At 46.6% G+C, this 15,431-nt stretch overlaps 1 protein-coding gene across 1 annotated transcript in view; it reads right to left on the bottom strand.

Annotated features, from left to right (window-relative positions):
- Nucleotides 1–15,431, bottom strand: part of LOC117502203 (CUB and sushi domain-containing protein 3-like) — a 1,088,443-nt gene that overhangs the window by 437,028 nt on the left and 635,984 nt on the right. Inside the window, 1 exon segment of the mRNA XM_034161241.1 lies at nt 11,775–11,825. Within this exon segment, the coding sequence (XP_034017132.1) occupies nt 11,775–11,825 (51 nt within the window).

The following is a 15,431-nucleotide window of genomic DNA, read 5'->3' as shown; positions in this document are numbered from 1 at the left end:
ACAGACAATATGAATCTGCTCCTTTTATCACGTAACGTACAGGATTTCCAACGCACTGTTCATAGACTATAGACAATGGATATATACATAAATGAGCTCATCCCCTACAGGCTGTGAACAAAAATACTCAAAAAAATAAAGAGTACATTGTTGTAAGTCGGCATATTATAAGGACATAAAAATAAGACACATTAAAATTGGATTAATTTTGATGCACCAGATTAACAGGAAAAATTCAAGTGTGTTTTGCTTAAACGTTGGACTTCCGTTTGGAAATGTCCGGGCATGTTGCAAGGAATTATCTTGTCAACACATGCATTATGTAAACGAGGCGCATGAAATAACTCAAAATTAGTTTGTTTGTGAGCTTCTTTTGGTTCTAAAGCATAGGTCAGGTGGCCACCAAGGCCGCCGCTGGTTGTTTACATTCACTGGTACATTTCAGCGCACTTCACTCTTTGCTTTGCCGTGACGGCTGCTGCACTGCTTATCTAAAAAGCTGCTGTTTGTTGCAACTTCAACAACCACCTGCCACCACTGCTGCTGTTGATATCACGTTTTAGAAAGGCTGCCTCCTCCCCAGAATTCCACCTGAAGACTAAAAGTCTCTTGAGAAGACATCAGTGCCACCACACCATCATCCAAGCTGTGCTGAGCCACATGTGTTCGTGCGGAGGCTGACAAGGTCAGATTCTTCATGCTCGTAGTCTATTCCATACAAATCAGCTGACTAGGGAATTTTTCTAACATAAAATTAAAAAAACAAAACATTTATAATCAATCACTCATGTTTTGGGGCAAAGCTTTATGCAAGGTTCTGCCACATGCTGTTGAGTTGGGAGTTGTTGCTCCCTTTGCACAGTTTGGAATTGTGAAATTCTGCCAAACATACAACACTACTTCCCTTTTGCACCAAATCACCCAAAATGTAAAAGCAGATTTTCAGTTGGACAATTACCCAACAATTTGCAAGTTTATTTTGTTGTCTTTACATACTGTGTGGACAGTAGGTGTAATTTTGAAGCTTTCTTCCAGCCCGGTCAACATTATGGCCACTTGCTTGGTCAAAAACCCTCAAGTACATTTTGTGACAAATACTTTTGAATTTTTACTAAAGTAACATTTTCAATATAGGACTTTTACTTGGACTACAACATTTGTACTACCGTACTTCGTAATACCATAAAAACCATAGACTGTATACACAGTGGACAAACCCTCAATGATAACACCAAGAGGTTTTCTGAAGAGCGGGTTTGAACCTCTAGTGGGTTGGTTTTGGATTTCACCATCTTGGCAGTGGCTTACTCTGCACAACTCCCAGCCAACCCGTAAATGGGTAAAGGACTGACACGTGGGCAAGACTGGCATAAATTGTGCCCAAACATCCCAGCCCATCTAAGCTGAGGCTAACAGGCTAGGTGACCTTGATTCCAAAGATTTATTAATGCATACTGTTTTGGACTGGGCAGTGAAATTAATAATGGGTGAGTTGTGAGTGGTAAAAACGGTATCATACTGTCTTAATAATCATGGCACTATCAGTGTAATTAACATTACTGAGTATTTTCAAATGTGGTTCACCTAAAGAAATTATGTAGTCCAGTTCCACTAAGGTTTTTACAGTAATATGAGTCTTTAGCCTTTTTTGTCATGATTGGGATTTTGTTTGTTGGTGTGTTTTATTTTATCTGCTATTCAGTGCTAGTGTGGTTTTGTTTTCTGGTTTGTGTTTCTTTGACTGCACTCTCTTGCCTTTCGGTGTGGGCTTTGGTTTGGGGTGTGTCTGTTCCTTTTGTATGCCACGCCCTTCCCCCCGCTCATCCCCCACACCTGTGTCTGATCTACTGTAATCACTCCCCCTATTTAAGTCCTAGTGTTTCTGTCTTCCAACGCCAGATCATTGTGCCTAACCACCTTCACTTCCACCCTTCTTTCCAAGTTTTCTGTCCAACTCCTTGTTCTGATTGCTGTGTTTTTGACCACCTGCCTGTTTTTTGGACCATGCCCTCCCTTATGTCTTTGCTACCGTTGCTGATCTTGATCTTGTTGACTGCCTTCTTGTGTAACAAATCCTGCATGTGACCAGATTAAACCCATTTGAACACCAAACGCCTGAGTCAGAGTCAACCATTTGTGTCTAACCTCCTCTGGTTCCACGGCCTGATATTTTTTTTCTTGATTAAAAGCAGCAATGGCTGTTTTATTATTATTATTATTATTATTATTATTATTATTATTTTGTCTAAATTTAGATTTACATTTTAATTATTTCTTATTCTATTTTTATTGATTTTTGTGATATGTATTTTTCTTATTGCATTTTAATTTTATTATTATTATCACTGCTGACATAGAAATCAAATATTATAATAATCAGTCAACCCAAACAGTGGCGCACAGACTTCTTTAGGGATAGGTATCGAGAGCCGGGTCCTTTCGGGTATCGTTAAGAAATTATTCGATCCACCAACATCAATAACCTTTTTGCTTAACGATTCCCTTATCGGTCCTTCAGAGTGGCCATTGTTTTTGGGGGTGTATGTCAGGAAAATGATCATTTCTCTACATTTTATCTTAATTTTTCCCCACTAAAACCCTAAAGAGCATATGTCTGTGCGTAATATTTACCTTTTTTATGTTTAACCGACCTGTTATGGTCTTCTGAAACAGTTGATAGATGTATTTTATAACTTAAAAACGGGGCCGATGCTACCACGTTAGCGTGTCTATGGCGTTTTCAATGTTAAAGTTAGCATTAAGCTGATCGCGTCTCAGCATGTTTGTGTGCATTTGTTTTCTGTATAATAATTAATGGCTCGGCATTCGTTGTAAAGGAATCAAACTGTAATTATTTTATTCATATATTAATAATAGCAACAACAATAATAATAGTAATAATAACTCAAAATAACTAATAATGCTACAATATAATTTTAGAGAAAGAGACAAAAAGAACCTGATGAAACAAAACAGAACAGAAAAGATAAAACCAACTAACAATGAAAATAAATAAACACATATAGAAATAAATAACTTTCCTGTGAACACCTAGTGACTCTTACACCTCCACTTCATCCCTGTTTCATTTAAGTTTAATGACAATTTGTTTTGGTCAAACCAAATTTTGGGTTACAGCTTTTTTTTGTTTTTCAGCACTTTCATCCATGAATATGTCAATCTCTGAGTCACTTTTGTGCGGATTAAAGTCACTAACTGGGACTCCTGTCTTGTTGCGAGAAAGAAACGAGAATCGTCCTCCGTTCTGTTCACACAGCTCCAAACGCTGCGCGGCTCTCTGCCGAATCAAGTAAGAATGATAGAGTCCAGTCGGAATTAATAAATTCAAAGCGAAACACCGTTTAAATCAAATGACACCTCTTTCCAAACGTTGTAATACAAACAAACTGCAATCGATCAAATGTTTTTTCCTCCCAAAATGAGACGTCCTGCGCTGACGTGCAGCAGCCGGCTCAGCTCAGCTCAGCTCAGAGGTATGGAGAGACATTCATGCCAAAATGTCTGAAAGGAAATTCTTTTGACAAAAACTACAGATTTTGTTTATTTTTATTTATGTCCAGAGATCAAGGATCCAGTGACCAATATAAAATGTTGTGTTGACATAGAAAACCTGTAAACAATACTTTTAGTACACAGAAAATTCACAAGAGGTATTGATAAGGGAATCAATCGGATCGCTAAGCAGAATCGATAATGGCATCGACATCAATAAAATCTTATCAATAACCAGCCCTAGACTTCTTACAGGTCAGTTAGTACATTTAGTATATCATCTAAGACATCTGTAATAAAATATTCAGCAAGGACAAACATGCAGTCAGTAGTCAACAGTTAATGGCCACCTGTTAGCAGAGGCCACTATGAGAGGCCACCTGGACCCGGCACATATCAGCACTAATGAGGAAACTAGCTACAAAGACCCGAACCATTTTTTTTAGCACTTTTAGCACTTGTAGGTTTTAGCACTTCTGCGTAGGCTTTGTGGTTTGGATATTAATATTTTTACTGACCAAACTTCAAATTCAAAAGTCGATTTGACTAAGTTGCCTTGAAATTCTTGCCATGTTATTCGTTTTTGCAGTGTGCCGTTTGATCTGTCGATAAGCAGCAGCTTTGCAGTGCAGGCTGTTCTGTTGTGTTCTCTGGGTTTATATCAGAGGTGGGATTGCTGAACTCCTGCTTATGCCCTGCTGTACTGACCTGCAGGAGGAGAAAGACTATAGAGGAAGATGCTATATGTTTGAGTGGGGCTCTGTGAGTGGATTTGTCTGTGTGTATGAGAGAGGAGGCCATGCTGCCTTCATTTCTTATCACATCAACAGGCTGGTGTCCCTTTCTCTGCCTTTCTGTCCCTTGCTCTCTCTCTCTTTCTCTCTCTCTCAGCCTCTCTTGTCTGCATCCAGATTATTTTTGTTGTGAATCAGTACTCTCCTCATTCCTCGCTCTTTTCTTCTCTCCCCCTCCCTCATGGGATCCTTGCGTCTCGCTCTTCTTCACACTTTTTCTCTCATGGCCTGGGGTGCTTTGATCACTCATTCTTAGCCTCCTTATCCCCCTCCCTCCATCCCATCCCATCCATTCATCCCCTCTTCCCCCACTGTGCTGTCATCAATATCACAGTTATCTGAGGACTCTTATTTTTCCCCGTCTTACTGCCTTTCTTTAAGATCTTACTCTCTCCATATGTCACTTTCTTCCCTTCTTTCTTTCTTTCTTTCTGCTGATTGATTTCATGCTTAATGGGCTTTTTCCTCACTCATCATTCCTTACCTCTGTCACTCCACCTTCCCTCCTCTGCATCCCATAGCTTCATCCTTCTCCTGCACCATTTCATAGGCAGATTACTATCAAGAACAGATTTGCCACGTCACTCACGAGCTCACCCACACACACCCCCACACACACACCCTTCAATCACTGAAGAGCCAGTGTGCTGTCAGCCTCTAAGGATTATGGGCCATCTACATCATCCTGTCTTCTGCTGGGTCTCCAATCTGTATCCATCCATCCCTTTATCTCTTATCTTAATTCACCCACCCATCCCTCAACTGGGTGCCCACCATTTATAGTGTGTAAGCCCTTCATGCACTGTATTTCCATCACTTGTCACTTGCAATAAATCTGTACACAATCAGGAACACAAAAATGTTTTAAAAAGTGTGCAAAGTATACCAAAGAGCAAAGACCACTGAATTATGCAGGTTGTAGGTCGTGGCATTTTAAGACCAGACACCATTGACTAAACTGTGCCAGGAACAAAAAAATGCAACAAAAATGTATCTGCATCTCAGATCTCAGAAACCACTGAGGACAGAGAGCACATCTTGGATTTCCACCAAGTGGTCCAGGTCAGTACGGCATGGTATGGTACATTTTGGAATGGTTAAGCATGGCTTGGCTTGCGTTTCCACTGCCAGGAGCCCCTTTTTTGGTAGGTGGAGTATGGTAGACGTCGACATGCACGTCATTGTGGGCAGCCCTGGCTCCTCCACACGGAAAGAGTTTTAGGTGCATCTGCATATATTTTATATTGTATAGGCATTTCATTCACATGGCAGAATTTAACATACTTTTTTTTGTCTTGGTGGATCATTAATGCCATTTATTTTCATCACGAGCAGAATGCCAAAGAGACAAAGCACACAGTGGTGAACACTGGGGTGAATAAATGTGATGAGCTGTGATGCTTTCAGCTTTTCAACTAAGTGATATTTTTCTTCTTGTTGGCGGGACAAAGTGCTGGCATCGTCTAGTTCAAGCTGAGAAACAAATCTGGAGCAAACAAACACCAAGGCATTGCGCTAAAAAATGCTGTGATTATTCAGTAATTTCCATGATAAGGAATCAAAGTATTTTCAGATGTCATCTTCCAAAACAAGGGCATCTTATGTGGATAACAGTTTTTGTCAAATTGTGATGAAGAATCCGGTTGAAACAACGCAACAAGTAAGAAGACTTTATATTTACTCAGTGTGTGAATGGTTATAATATTTGAAATAGCAGAAGTTGGAACCTGCATGAATAGTCACATGAGGAGTTCACTGACAAGTAATATAGGTGTCTGTAGATGTTATACTGCACGTCTGTATTCATGTGGACCATTATAAATAAAGATATATTTTATTAATAGTGTGCTGCTTTTAGCGTAGCTTCAGCATTTGTTTCTCAATTGATCAATGGACAACTGTGGGCTAACTCTTCCTTGTTGTTACCATTCCATTATTTTGGTACCCCAAGCAAAGGGTGCCAAAAAAAAAGGTGCAGTATGGGATGGTTATACCAGTACCTGTGCCTAAATCTGAATAGGGAAATGCACAAAATAGCGTGATGTACCATGACGTACAGATCTCGACCAATCAGTGGAAATAAGGCTTCAATGTTTCTTGGCATGACCAAATGGTCAAATCCTCACTGAGTGATACTGGAAGTCAACATTAAACAGTGGAGCTGCAGAAGATGCCACACAGAGACCCGTGCATGTATACAGTTTGAAGAAGTCTGCTCACTTTTTCTTCTCTAAGGGTCAAGGTCATCTTTGCCTTTGGAGATGCTTCAGTGCTCCTTGTAGTTATGTCCAATGTGATACTTGACTGTTCTTAAAGGGCAGGGTGCAGACCTTTGGAGCGTGATAGTGGAAGAAATCCATCTCTGGAACTACCACGGGAAATGTCTGACTTCATCTTGTTACTCTTGAGTTTATTTAATAGTGCGTATGAAAAATGGTGCATCAAGACAACAGTGTTTGTACCATCTGGTGTTTTAAAAGGGCCTCTTATTACTTGGCTGCGATCTGGCCATGCAGCAGACGTGGGCTCAACACTTCCTGCAGTTTGCCAAATGCAAAACCATCTGGATGCAGGAAATGTCGACACAAGGTGTTGATTTCACCCCCGAAATGCACCACCATACAACAACCACTCTGTCTAAACACCATGTTTATAAAGATCACAATGTACAAATTCTTGTTTCAATGATCACTCAGGTGTAGATTCAAACCAGTGGTTACTTCAGAAATTGCTGTTTTGTTGGATTTATTTCTTTCCTGCTTCAATCGCTGCCTCATGTTCAACCAGACCAGTGGTCTCCAAACTATTCCAAAAAGGGCCGAGAGGGTGCAGGTTTTCTTTGCAGCCACTGACTCCAGCAGGTGATTTCACTGATGAACTCATCCCACCTGTTCAAAGGGATGTTAATCAGTGAAATCACCTGCTGAAGTCAGTGGCTGCAAGAAAACCTGCACCCTCTCGGCCCTTTCTGGAATAGTTTGGAGACCACTGCACCAGACGCTTGGTGGCAAGCAACATTTTTGTGTCCTTGATGCCACACAGTGCTTTCAAAAATCATGTAAAAATAACAACTGTTACACAGCATTTAAGGCAGACAAATACCACATCCCATCACACAATTTGGAGCTTTTTAAATGGCATTCAAATTAGTCCATCCATCCCATGTTGCCCTCATATGCTTTCTATTACTCTTTTGAACCTCGTTAAAAGCACTCTGATTGTTCTGCTCTGCTTGCCATCGTTACATTTAGACAGCAGCAACGGATATGGCACACATCCCCATACACAACCAGGAACCACACTGACCTTCAGCTCCTCCCACCATCTGTCCGCAAATCAAAGAACAGATGTCGTCCGTCAGTCAACTAACAGCCTGACATTTAAACCAATTAGGGCAAGCGAGTAATTTAATGGTGGTTCACCAGAAGGAGACATAAAGAGAAAACACACTGATTGATAAATTGCCATCATTATCATTACTCACACAATCATTTCTCATAGGCCTTATGACCCTGCTAATGATATAAAATTTCACCAGAATATTTATTATCACTTATTTAAAATGTCTGACCCTCAGACCTGACCAAAGTTTATATACTGTACAGTCTGCCACAATGACAACATTTTTCTACAACCATTGCAGAATCCAATGTATATTTTATTTATGCTCATGTGCAGGATGCAGTGGCTGTAAAAATCTAATTGGGGAATTAAAATATTTCTGTTTAGATATTAAGTAATAATAATAACATGTATTTATTAGTTAAATAATTAAATTATGTGTGCAATTTCAATTACACAATGCAAACAAAAATAAAAATGTCAAGTAGCATGCAGTGCTGTGCAAAAGTCTTAGACACCCAATGTTAAGATGTTTTACTTCATTCATGCAAAAGCCAATAAAGCCATGTTCACAAATCTAAATTTTCAACACATAGCAAATAAATTTATAAAAATTAAATGTTTCAGAGATTCCCCCCTCCATATATTAAATTACCTCCAATATAAAAAAACAAAAAACAAACAAAACTTATACCCCGTCACACTAGAGCACAAATTGCACAACATTCGAACATTCGTGCAATTTATGTTGCATGAGAACTGCACTCAAACACCTCGTACAACATTCCTACAGCAGTCAGCACATTCATGTGTCATTCGTGCTGGAAAATCAAATCAAATCAAATCAATTTTATTTATAGCGCCAATCACAACAAACAGTTGCCCCAAGGCGCTTATATTGTAAGGCAAAGCCATACAGTAATTACGGAAAAACCACCAACGGTCAAAACGACCCCCTGTGAGCAAGCACTTGGTGACAGTGGGAAGGAAAAAACTCCCTTTTAACAGGAAAGAAACCTCCAACAGAACCAGGCTCAGGGAGGGGCAGTCTTCTGCTGGGACTGGTTGGGGCTGAGGGAGAGAACCAGGAAAAAGACATGCTGCAGAGTGGTGCATACAGAGCAAAAAGAGAAAGAAACACTCATCATGGGAACCCCCCAGCAGTCTAAGTCTATAGCAGCATAACTAAGGGATGGTTCAGGGTCACCTGATCCAGCCCTAACTATAAGCTTTAGCAAAAGGAAAGTTTTTGTTGTGTGGGCCGCTGAAGAGGAGGTACTGGCTGGCCCACCACCACCAGATGGTGCCCTGCTTGGAGTGCGGGCTCCAAGCTCGACAGGGCGTCGGAGCCGCTGGAGGTGACAGCTGTCACCTATCAACACCAGCTGTCACCCATCACCACCACTACAAAGGACCGGACTGCAACTCCACCTCCTCGCCGAGAAATCTTCTACCATACAGGTAATCTTCTCTGCTGTGATTATTGTTGTCCAAGACATTGTTCTGTGTGCAGCTGTGTTCCTGTGGACTCTGTCGGAGGCTGGATTGGCAGACAGTGAGAGGACAACGTTCTTCGCCTCTCACTCCATCCAGGAAATAGACCAACAGGAGCTGCAGGGGTGAAATTGTTGCTGGAGGTGGAGGTTCTCCCTCCTCATTGTGTACAGACTGTGGGATTACTGAGGTGAGCGAACTCACACTCATCCAGAACTGTTTCTGTTTTCTGCCAGCAGTACTGGGTCTGACTGCTGAAGACAGTGGCCACCTGGGGCGCAGGGCTTGGCGGCTCCGGTGTTCTTCAGGTCCGTTGGTGGTGAGACCTGTGTGGGATCTGGCTCTTCTCGCACCAGACGTCTCCTATCTTCGAGCCTGCCACACGTCACCTTTTTGTCGGATTGATATAGCGCATATTTGTATCTGTCTGTATTACGTTGTGCACCTTCACAACATTAAATTGTTACTTTTTGGTTATTCCATTGTCCCTTCATTAACGCCCCCTGTTGTGGGTCCGTGTCACGACACTTCCCCAACAGTTTTAAGCGTAATCTTAAAAGTAGAGAGGGTGTCTGTCTCCCTGATCCGAATTGGGAGCTGGTTCCAGAGGAGAGGAGCCTGAAAGCTGAAGGCTCTGCCTCCCCATTCTACTCTTACAAACCCTAGGAACTACAAGTAAGCCTGCAGTCTGAGAGCGAAGCGCTCTATTGGGGTGATATGGTACTATGAGGTCCCCTAGATAAGATGGGACCTGATATTCAAAACCTTTATAAGTAAGAAGAAGAATTTTAAATTCTATTCTAGAATTAAACAGGAAGCCAATGAAGAGAAGCCAATATGGGTGAAATATGCTCTCTCCTTCTAGTCCCCGTCAGTACTCTAGCTGCAGCATTTTGAATTAACTGAAGGCTTTTCAGGGAACTTTTAGGACAACCTGATAATAATGAATTACAATAGTCCAGCCTAGAGGAATAAATGCCATGAATTAGTTTTTCAGCATCACTCTGAGACAAGACCTTTCTAATTTTAGAGATATTGCGCAAATGCAAAAAAGCAGTCCTACGTATTTGTTTAATATGCGCATTGAATGACATATCCTGATCAAAAATGACTCCAAGATTTCTCACAGTATTACTAGAGGTCTGGTTGTTGTGGGAAAGTGTCGGTACACGGACCCACAACAGGGGGCGCAAAGGAACGGACAATGAAGTAGGTCAAATAACAACACTTTACTGTTGTGAATGTGCACAACAAATACAACAGATTACAACAATAGATCAGAATCAATCCACAAAGGTGTCGTGTGGGCAGGCTCGAAGATAGGAGACACCTGTCCAAAGCAGAACCGGAACCACACGATTCCTCCGCCACCAGACCCCGGGCATACTGGAGCCGCCAAGTCCCGAACTCCAGGTGGCCAATGCATCCGCGTGTCGGACCTGGTACTGCTGGCGAGGAACAAAAACAACAATAAAGGTGGGCGCGTTTGCAGCCAGTAATCCACACGGCAGGAAAGCTACCTCACCTCTCGTTGGAAAAAAGGTCTGTTATCACTCACAAAAGTCACAAAAGGTTACTGTCACGCAGTCAGCTGAGAATATTACCTTCCAGGTAGAACGATATCTCGGCAAAGAGGTGGAGACGTCGTCCTGCTGATGTACCCCTGCTGATTGGTAACAGCTATTGCAGGTGATGCGTGACAGCTGTCACCCTAGCTGCTCCTGTGAGGCGGCTGCGCCCTCTGGTGCCTGGAGCCCGCACTCCAGGCAGGGCGCCCTCTGGTGGTGGGCCAGCAGTACCTCCTCTTCTGGCGGCCCACACAACAGGACCCCCCCCTCAACGGGCGCCTCCTGGTGCCCGACAGGCTTGTCCGGGGTGGCGTGCGGTAGAAATCGGCCAGGAGGGCCGGGTCCAGGATGAAGCTCCTCTTCACCCAGGAGCGTTCTTCGGGGCCGTACCCCTCCCAGTCCACAAATACTGGAAGCCCCGGACCATTCCTACGGACATCCAAAAGCCGGCGTACCGTCCAAGCCGGCTCGCCATTGATGAATCCGGGCAGGAGGCGGCGCCGGGACCCGGAGTACAGAGGGGTGAGGAGTGAGGAGGTTTAATCCGGGACACATGAACACAGGATGGATCCGCAGTGAGGCCGGCAGCCGAAGCCTCACTGCGGCTGGACTGATGACCTTCAGGATCTTGAATGGGCCGATGTAACGGTCCTGTAACTTGGGGGAGTCCACTTGGAGGGGGATGTCCTTTGTGGATAACCACACCTCCTGCCCAGGCCGATACGCAGGGGCCGGGGTCGCCGACGGTCTGCATGGGCTTTTGCCCTCCTACGGGCCTTTAGCAAAGCAAGAACGGGGCGGCACGCCACACCCGACGGCACTTCCGCAGGTGGGCCTGGACGAGGGCACACCGACCTCTCCTCAACCACCGGAAACAACGGGGGTGATACCCCCGACATACCTCAAAAGGGGAGAGGCGGTGGCTGAAGACACCTGGCTGTTATGGCATACTCGATCCAGCAAATGGGTACTCCAGGCCGCCGGGTGTGCGGCAGTCACGCAGCGCAAGGCCTGCTCCACATCTGGTTTACCCGTTCGCTTGCCCGTGGTCTGAGGGTGGTACCCGGACGACGGAGACTCACCGGGCCCCAGTTCCCGGCAGAAGCTCTCCAGACTTGCGAGGAGAACTGGGGACCGCGACGGAGAAGATGTCTGTTGGCAATCCCATGCAGCCGGACGACGTGGTGGACCAGGAGGTCCGCTGTCTCCTGGCTGTTGGGAGCTTCGGGGAGGGCCACGAAGGGGCCGCATTGGAGAATCGGTCCACTATCGTCGAGGATGGTGGTGTTCCCTGGGACGGCGGGAGGCCCGTGACAAAATCCAGGCCGATGTGGGACCAGGGGCGATGAGGCACGGGCAGCGGCTGGAGGTAAACCTGATGCCCGGCGATGGTCAGCCTTGCCCCTGGCGCAGGTGGTGCATGCCTGGATATAATCCCGGACGTCGGCTCCTCTAGGGACGCCCACCAAAAGCGCTGCAGGACAACTGCCCCGGTTCTTCGCACCCCTGGATGACAGGAGAGCTTGGAGCCGTGACAGAAGTCCAGGACTGCAAGCCCTAGCTTCTGGTGGGACGTATAGTTGTCTTCGGCCAGTTCACGGGGTCCGGGCTTCGTGCCAGGGCCTCCGGACGGTTCTATCTACGTCCCCAGGTGCAGGGTGGCCACGATAGTGGACTCCGGGATGATGGGTTCGGTGGATCCGACAACTCGCTTTGCTTCATCTTCATGTACCCGGGACAAGGCATCCGATCTCTGGTTCTTGGGTCCGCGGACGGTAGGTGATCGGAAGTCAAACCCGGCCGAGGAACAGTGACCAGCGGGCTTGCCTGTGGTTCAGCCGCTTGGCGGTCCTGATATACTCCAGGTTCGGTGGTCAGTGAAAACCGTGAATGGCACGGACGTTCCCCCAACAGATGTCTCCACTCTTCAAGGCTCTTTCACCGCAAGGAGGTTCTCGATTGCCGACGTCATAGTTCTGTTCGGCCGGGGTCAACCTGCGGGAAAAATAGGCACACGGGTGAAGGACCTTATCGGTCTTCCCGCTCTGGGAAAGCACGTCTCCTATCCCTGAGTCCGAGGCGTCCACTTCAACCACTAACTGGCGACTAGGATCGGGCTGCACCAGAACGGGTGCAGAAGAGAAGCGCTGTTTCAACTCCTTGAACACGGCATCGCAACGATCCGACCAGGTGAAGGGGACTTTTGGTGAGGTCAGGGCTGTCAGGGGGCTAACTACCTGACTGTAGCCCTTAATGAACCTCCTGTAGAAATTTGCAAAGCCGAGGAACTGTTGCAGCTTCCTACGGCTAGTGGGTTGGGGCCAGTCTCTCACCGCCGCAACCTTGGCCGGATCAGGAGCGACGGAGTTGGGGGAGATGATAAACCCCAGGAAGGACAAAGATGTGCGGTGAAATCACACTTCTTGCCCTTCACAAACAGCCGGTTCTCCAACAACCGCTGCAGGACCTGACGTACATGCCGGACATGAGTCTCAGGATCCGGAGAAAAGATGAGTATATCGTCCAGATATACGAAGACGAATCGGTGCAGGAAATCCCGCAAGACATCATTAACCAATGCTTGGAACGTCGCGGGGGCGTTTGTGAGGCCGAACGGCATGACCAGGTACTCAAAGTGACCTAATGGGGTGTTGAATGCCGTCTTCCATTCGTCTCCCTTCCGGATCAGAACCAGGTGATACGCATTTCTAAGATCCAGCTAGTAAAGATTTTGGCTCCATGCAGGGGGGTGAACACGGAATCTAATAATGGCAACGGGTATCGGTTGCGAACCGTAATCTCATTCAGCCCCCTGTAATCAATACATGGACGAAGTCCGCCATCTTTCTTGCCCACAAAAAAGAAACCTGCCCACATCGGGAGGTGGAGTTCCGGATCAGCCCGGCAGCTAATGAGTCCCGGATGTAGGTCTCCATTGATTCGCGCTCAGGTCGTGAGAGGTTGTACAGCCTGCTGGACGGGAACTCAGCGCCTGGAACCAAATCAATGGCACAATCGTACGGACGGTGCGGGGGAAGGGTGAGTGCCAGATCCTTGCTGAAGACATCAGCAAGATCGTGGTACTCAACCGGCACTGCCGTCAGATTGGGAGGGACTTTGACCTCCTCCTTAGCCTGGGAACTGGGAGGAACCGAGGATCCTAAACACACCCGATGGCAGGTTTCGCTCCACTGAACACACCACCCCAGACGGCCAATCGATCCGGGGATTGTGCTTTAACATCCATGGGATGCCCAAAATCACGCGGGAGGTAGAAGAAGTTACAAAAAAACTCAATCTCCTCCCGGTGGTTTCCAGACACCACCAGAGTTACTGGTTGTGTCTTGTGTGTGAGTAAAGGGAGGAGGGTGCCATCTAGTGCCCGCACCTGCAATGGCGAAGGAAGCGCCACCAGAGGGAGCCCTACCTCCTTTGCCCATCTTGCTGTCTAGCAGATTCCCTTCTGACCCCGTGTCACCAGTGCTCGGGCTTGAAGGGTTAAATCCCCGCTCAGGATTGTGACTGGGAGTCGTTGTGGCAATTTGTGTGTGTCTCACTGAATGTCTTGACCCCCCCTTAGCCCAGTCTCTAAGGGTGAGTGTTGACGTTTTGGCCGTTTGGGGCAGTCTCTCTGTGTGGCTCTGTTGAGCTGCAGAGAAAACACTCTCCACGGATCAGCCTCCCCATTTTGGCCCTGTGCGTTTCCTAACAACGTCACCAGGGGGAGCTGTTGCCCCACAAAGCGCTGCGGCTGTGGAGCGTGGGGAGGGCGGCCCCTTTTCGAACCCGGAAGGGAGAGGGGCGGCGCGTATCCGGTCATGTCCTTCGCCTCGCTCCCGACGGCGTTCCTCTAACCGATTGTCTAATCGTATAACGAGATCAATAAGCCCGTCTAAATCCCGCGGTTCGTCCTTGGCCACCAGGAGCTCCTTCAGGACCAACGGACAGTCCGTTTACGAAGGCGGCGCGGAGGGCAGTGTTATTCCAGCCGGACCTTGCAGCCGCGATGCGGAAGTCGACTGCATAAGCAGCTGCGCTCCGGCGCCCCTGTCTCATTGACAGCAGCACGGCTGAAGCGGTCTCTCCTCTATTTGGGTGATCGAACACTGTTCTGAGCTCCCTCACAAACCCATCATATATCAGAAGGAGCCGTGAATTTTGCTCCCAAAGCGCTGTAGCCCAAGCGCGTGCCTTGCCGCGAAGCAGATTAATGACATAAGCTATCTTACTAGCATCAGTCGCGTACATGACGGGACGTTGTGCGAAGACGAGCGAACACTGCATAAGAAAGTCCGCGCACGTCTCCACACAACCCCCGTACGGCTCTGGAGGGCTTATGTATGCTTCCGGGGAAGGTGGGAGGGGTCGTTGAACGACCTGTGGAACGTCACTGTTACGCACAGGATCGACAGGAGGGAGAGCCGCAGCAGCGCCCTGAGGGCGCGCTTCCACCTGCGCGGCGAGAGCCTCCACCCTGCGGTTAAGGAGGACGTTCTGCTCGGTCATTAAATCCAACCAAGCCGTGAAAGCGGTGAGGATCCGCTGCAACTCACCGATCATTCCTCCTGCGGACGCCTGTGCGCCCTGTTCTTCCATTGGCCGTTCAACAGCCGGTTGACGCCCCTCGGGATCCATGACGCTGGCCGAGATATCCTGTTGGGAAAGTGTCGGTACACGGACCCACAACTGGGGGCGCAAAGGAACGGACAATGGAGTATTG

The sequence above is a fragment of the Thalassophryne amazonica genome, chromosome 20 (assembly GCF_902500255.1).
Source record: "Thalassophryne amazonica chromosome 20, fThaAma1.1, whole genome shotgun sequence".
Classification (NCBI taxonomy): Eukaryota; Metazoa; Chordata; class Actinopteri; order Batrachoidiformes; family Batrachoididae; genus Thalassophryne; species Thalassophryne amazonica.
Note: the sequence above shows the minus strand (reverse complement) of the source record. Positions and strands in the feature narration are given on the sequence as shown.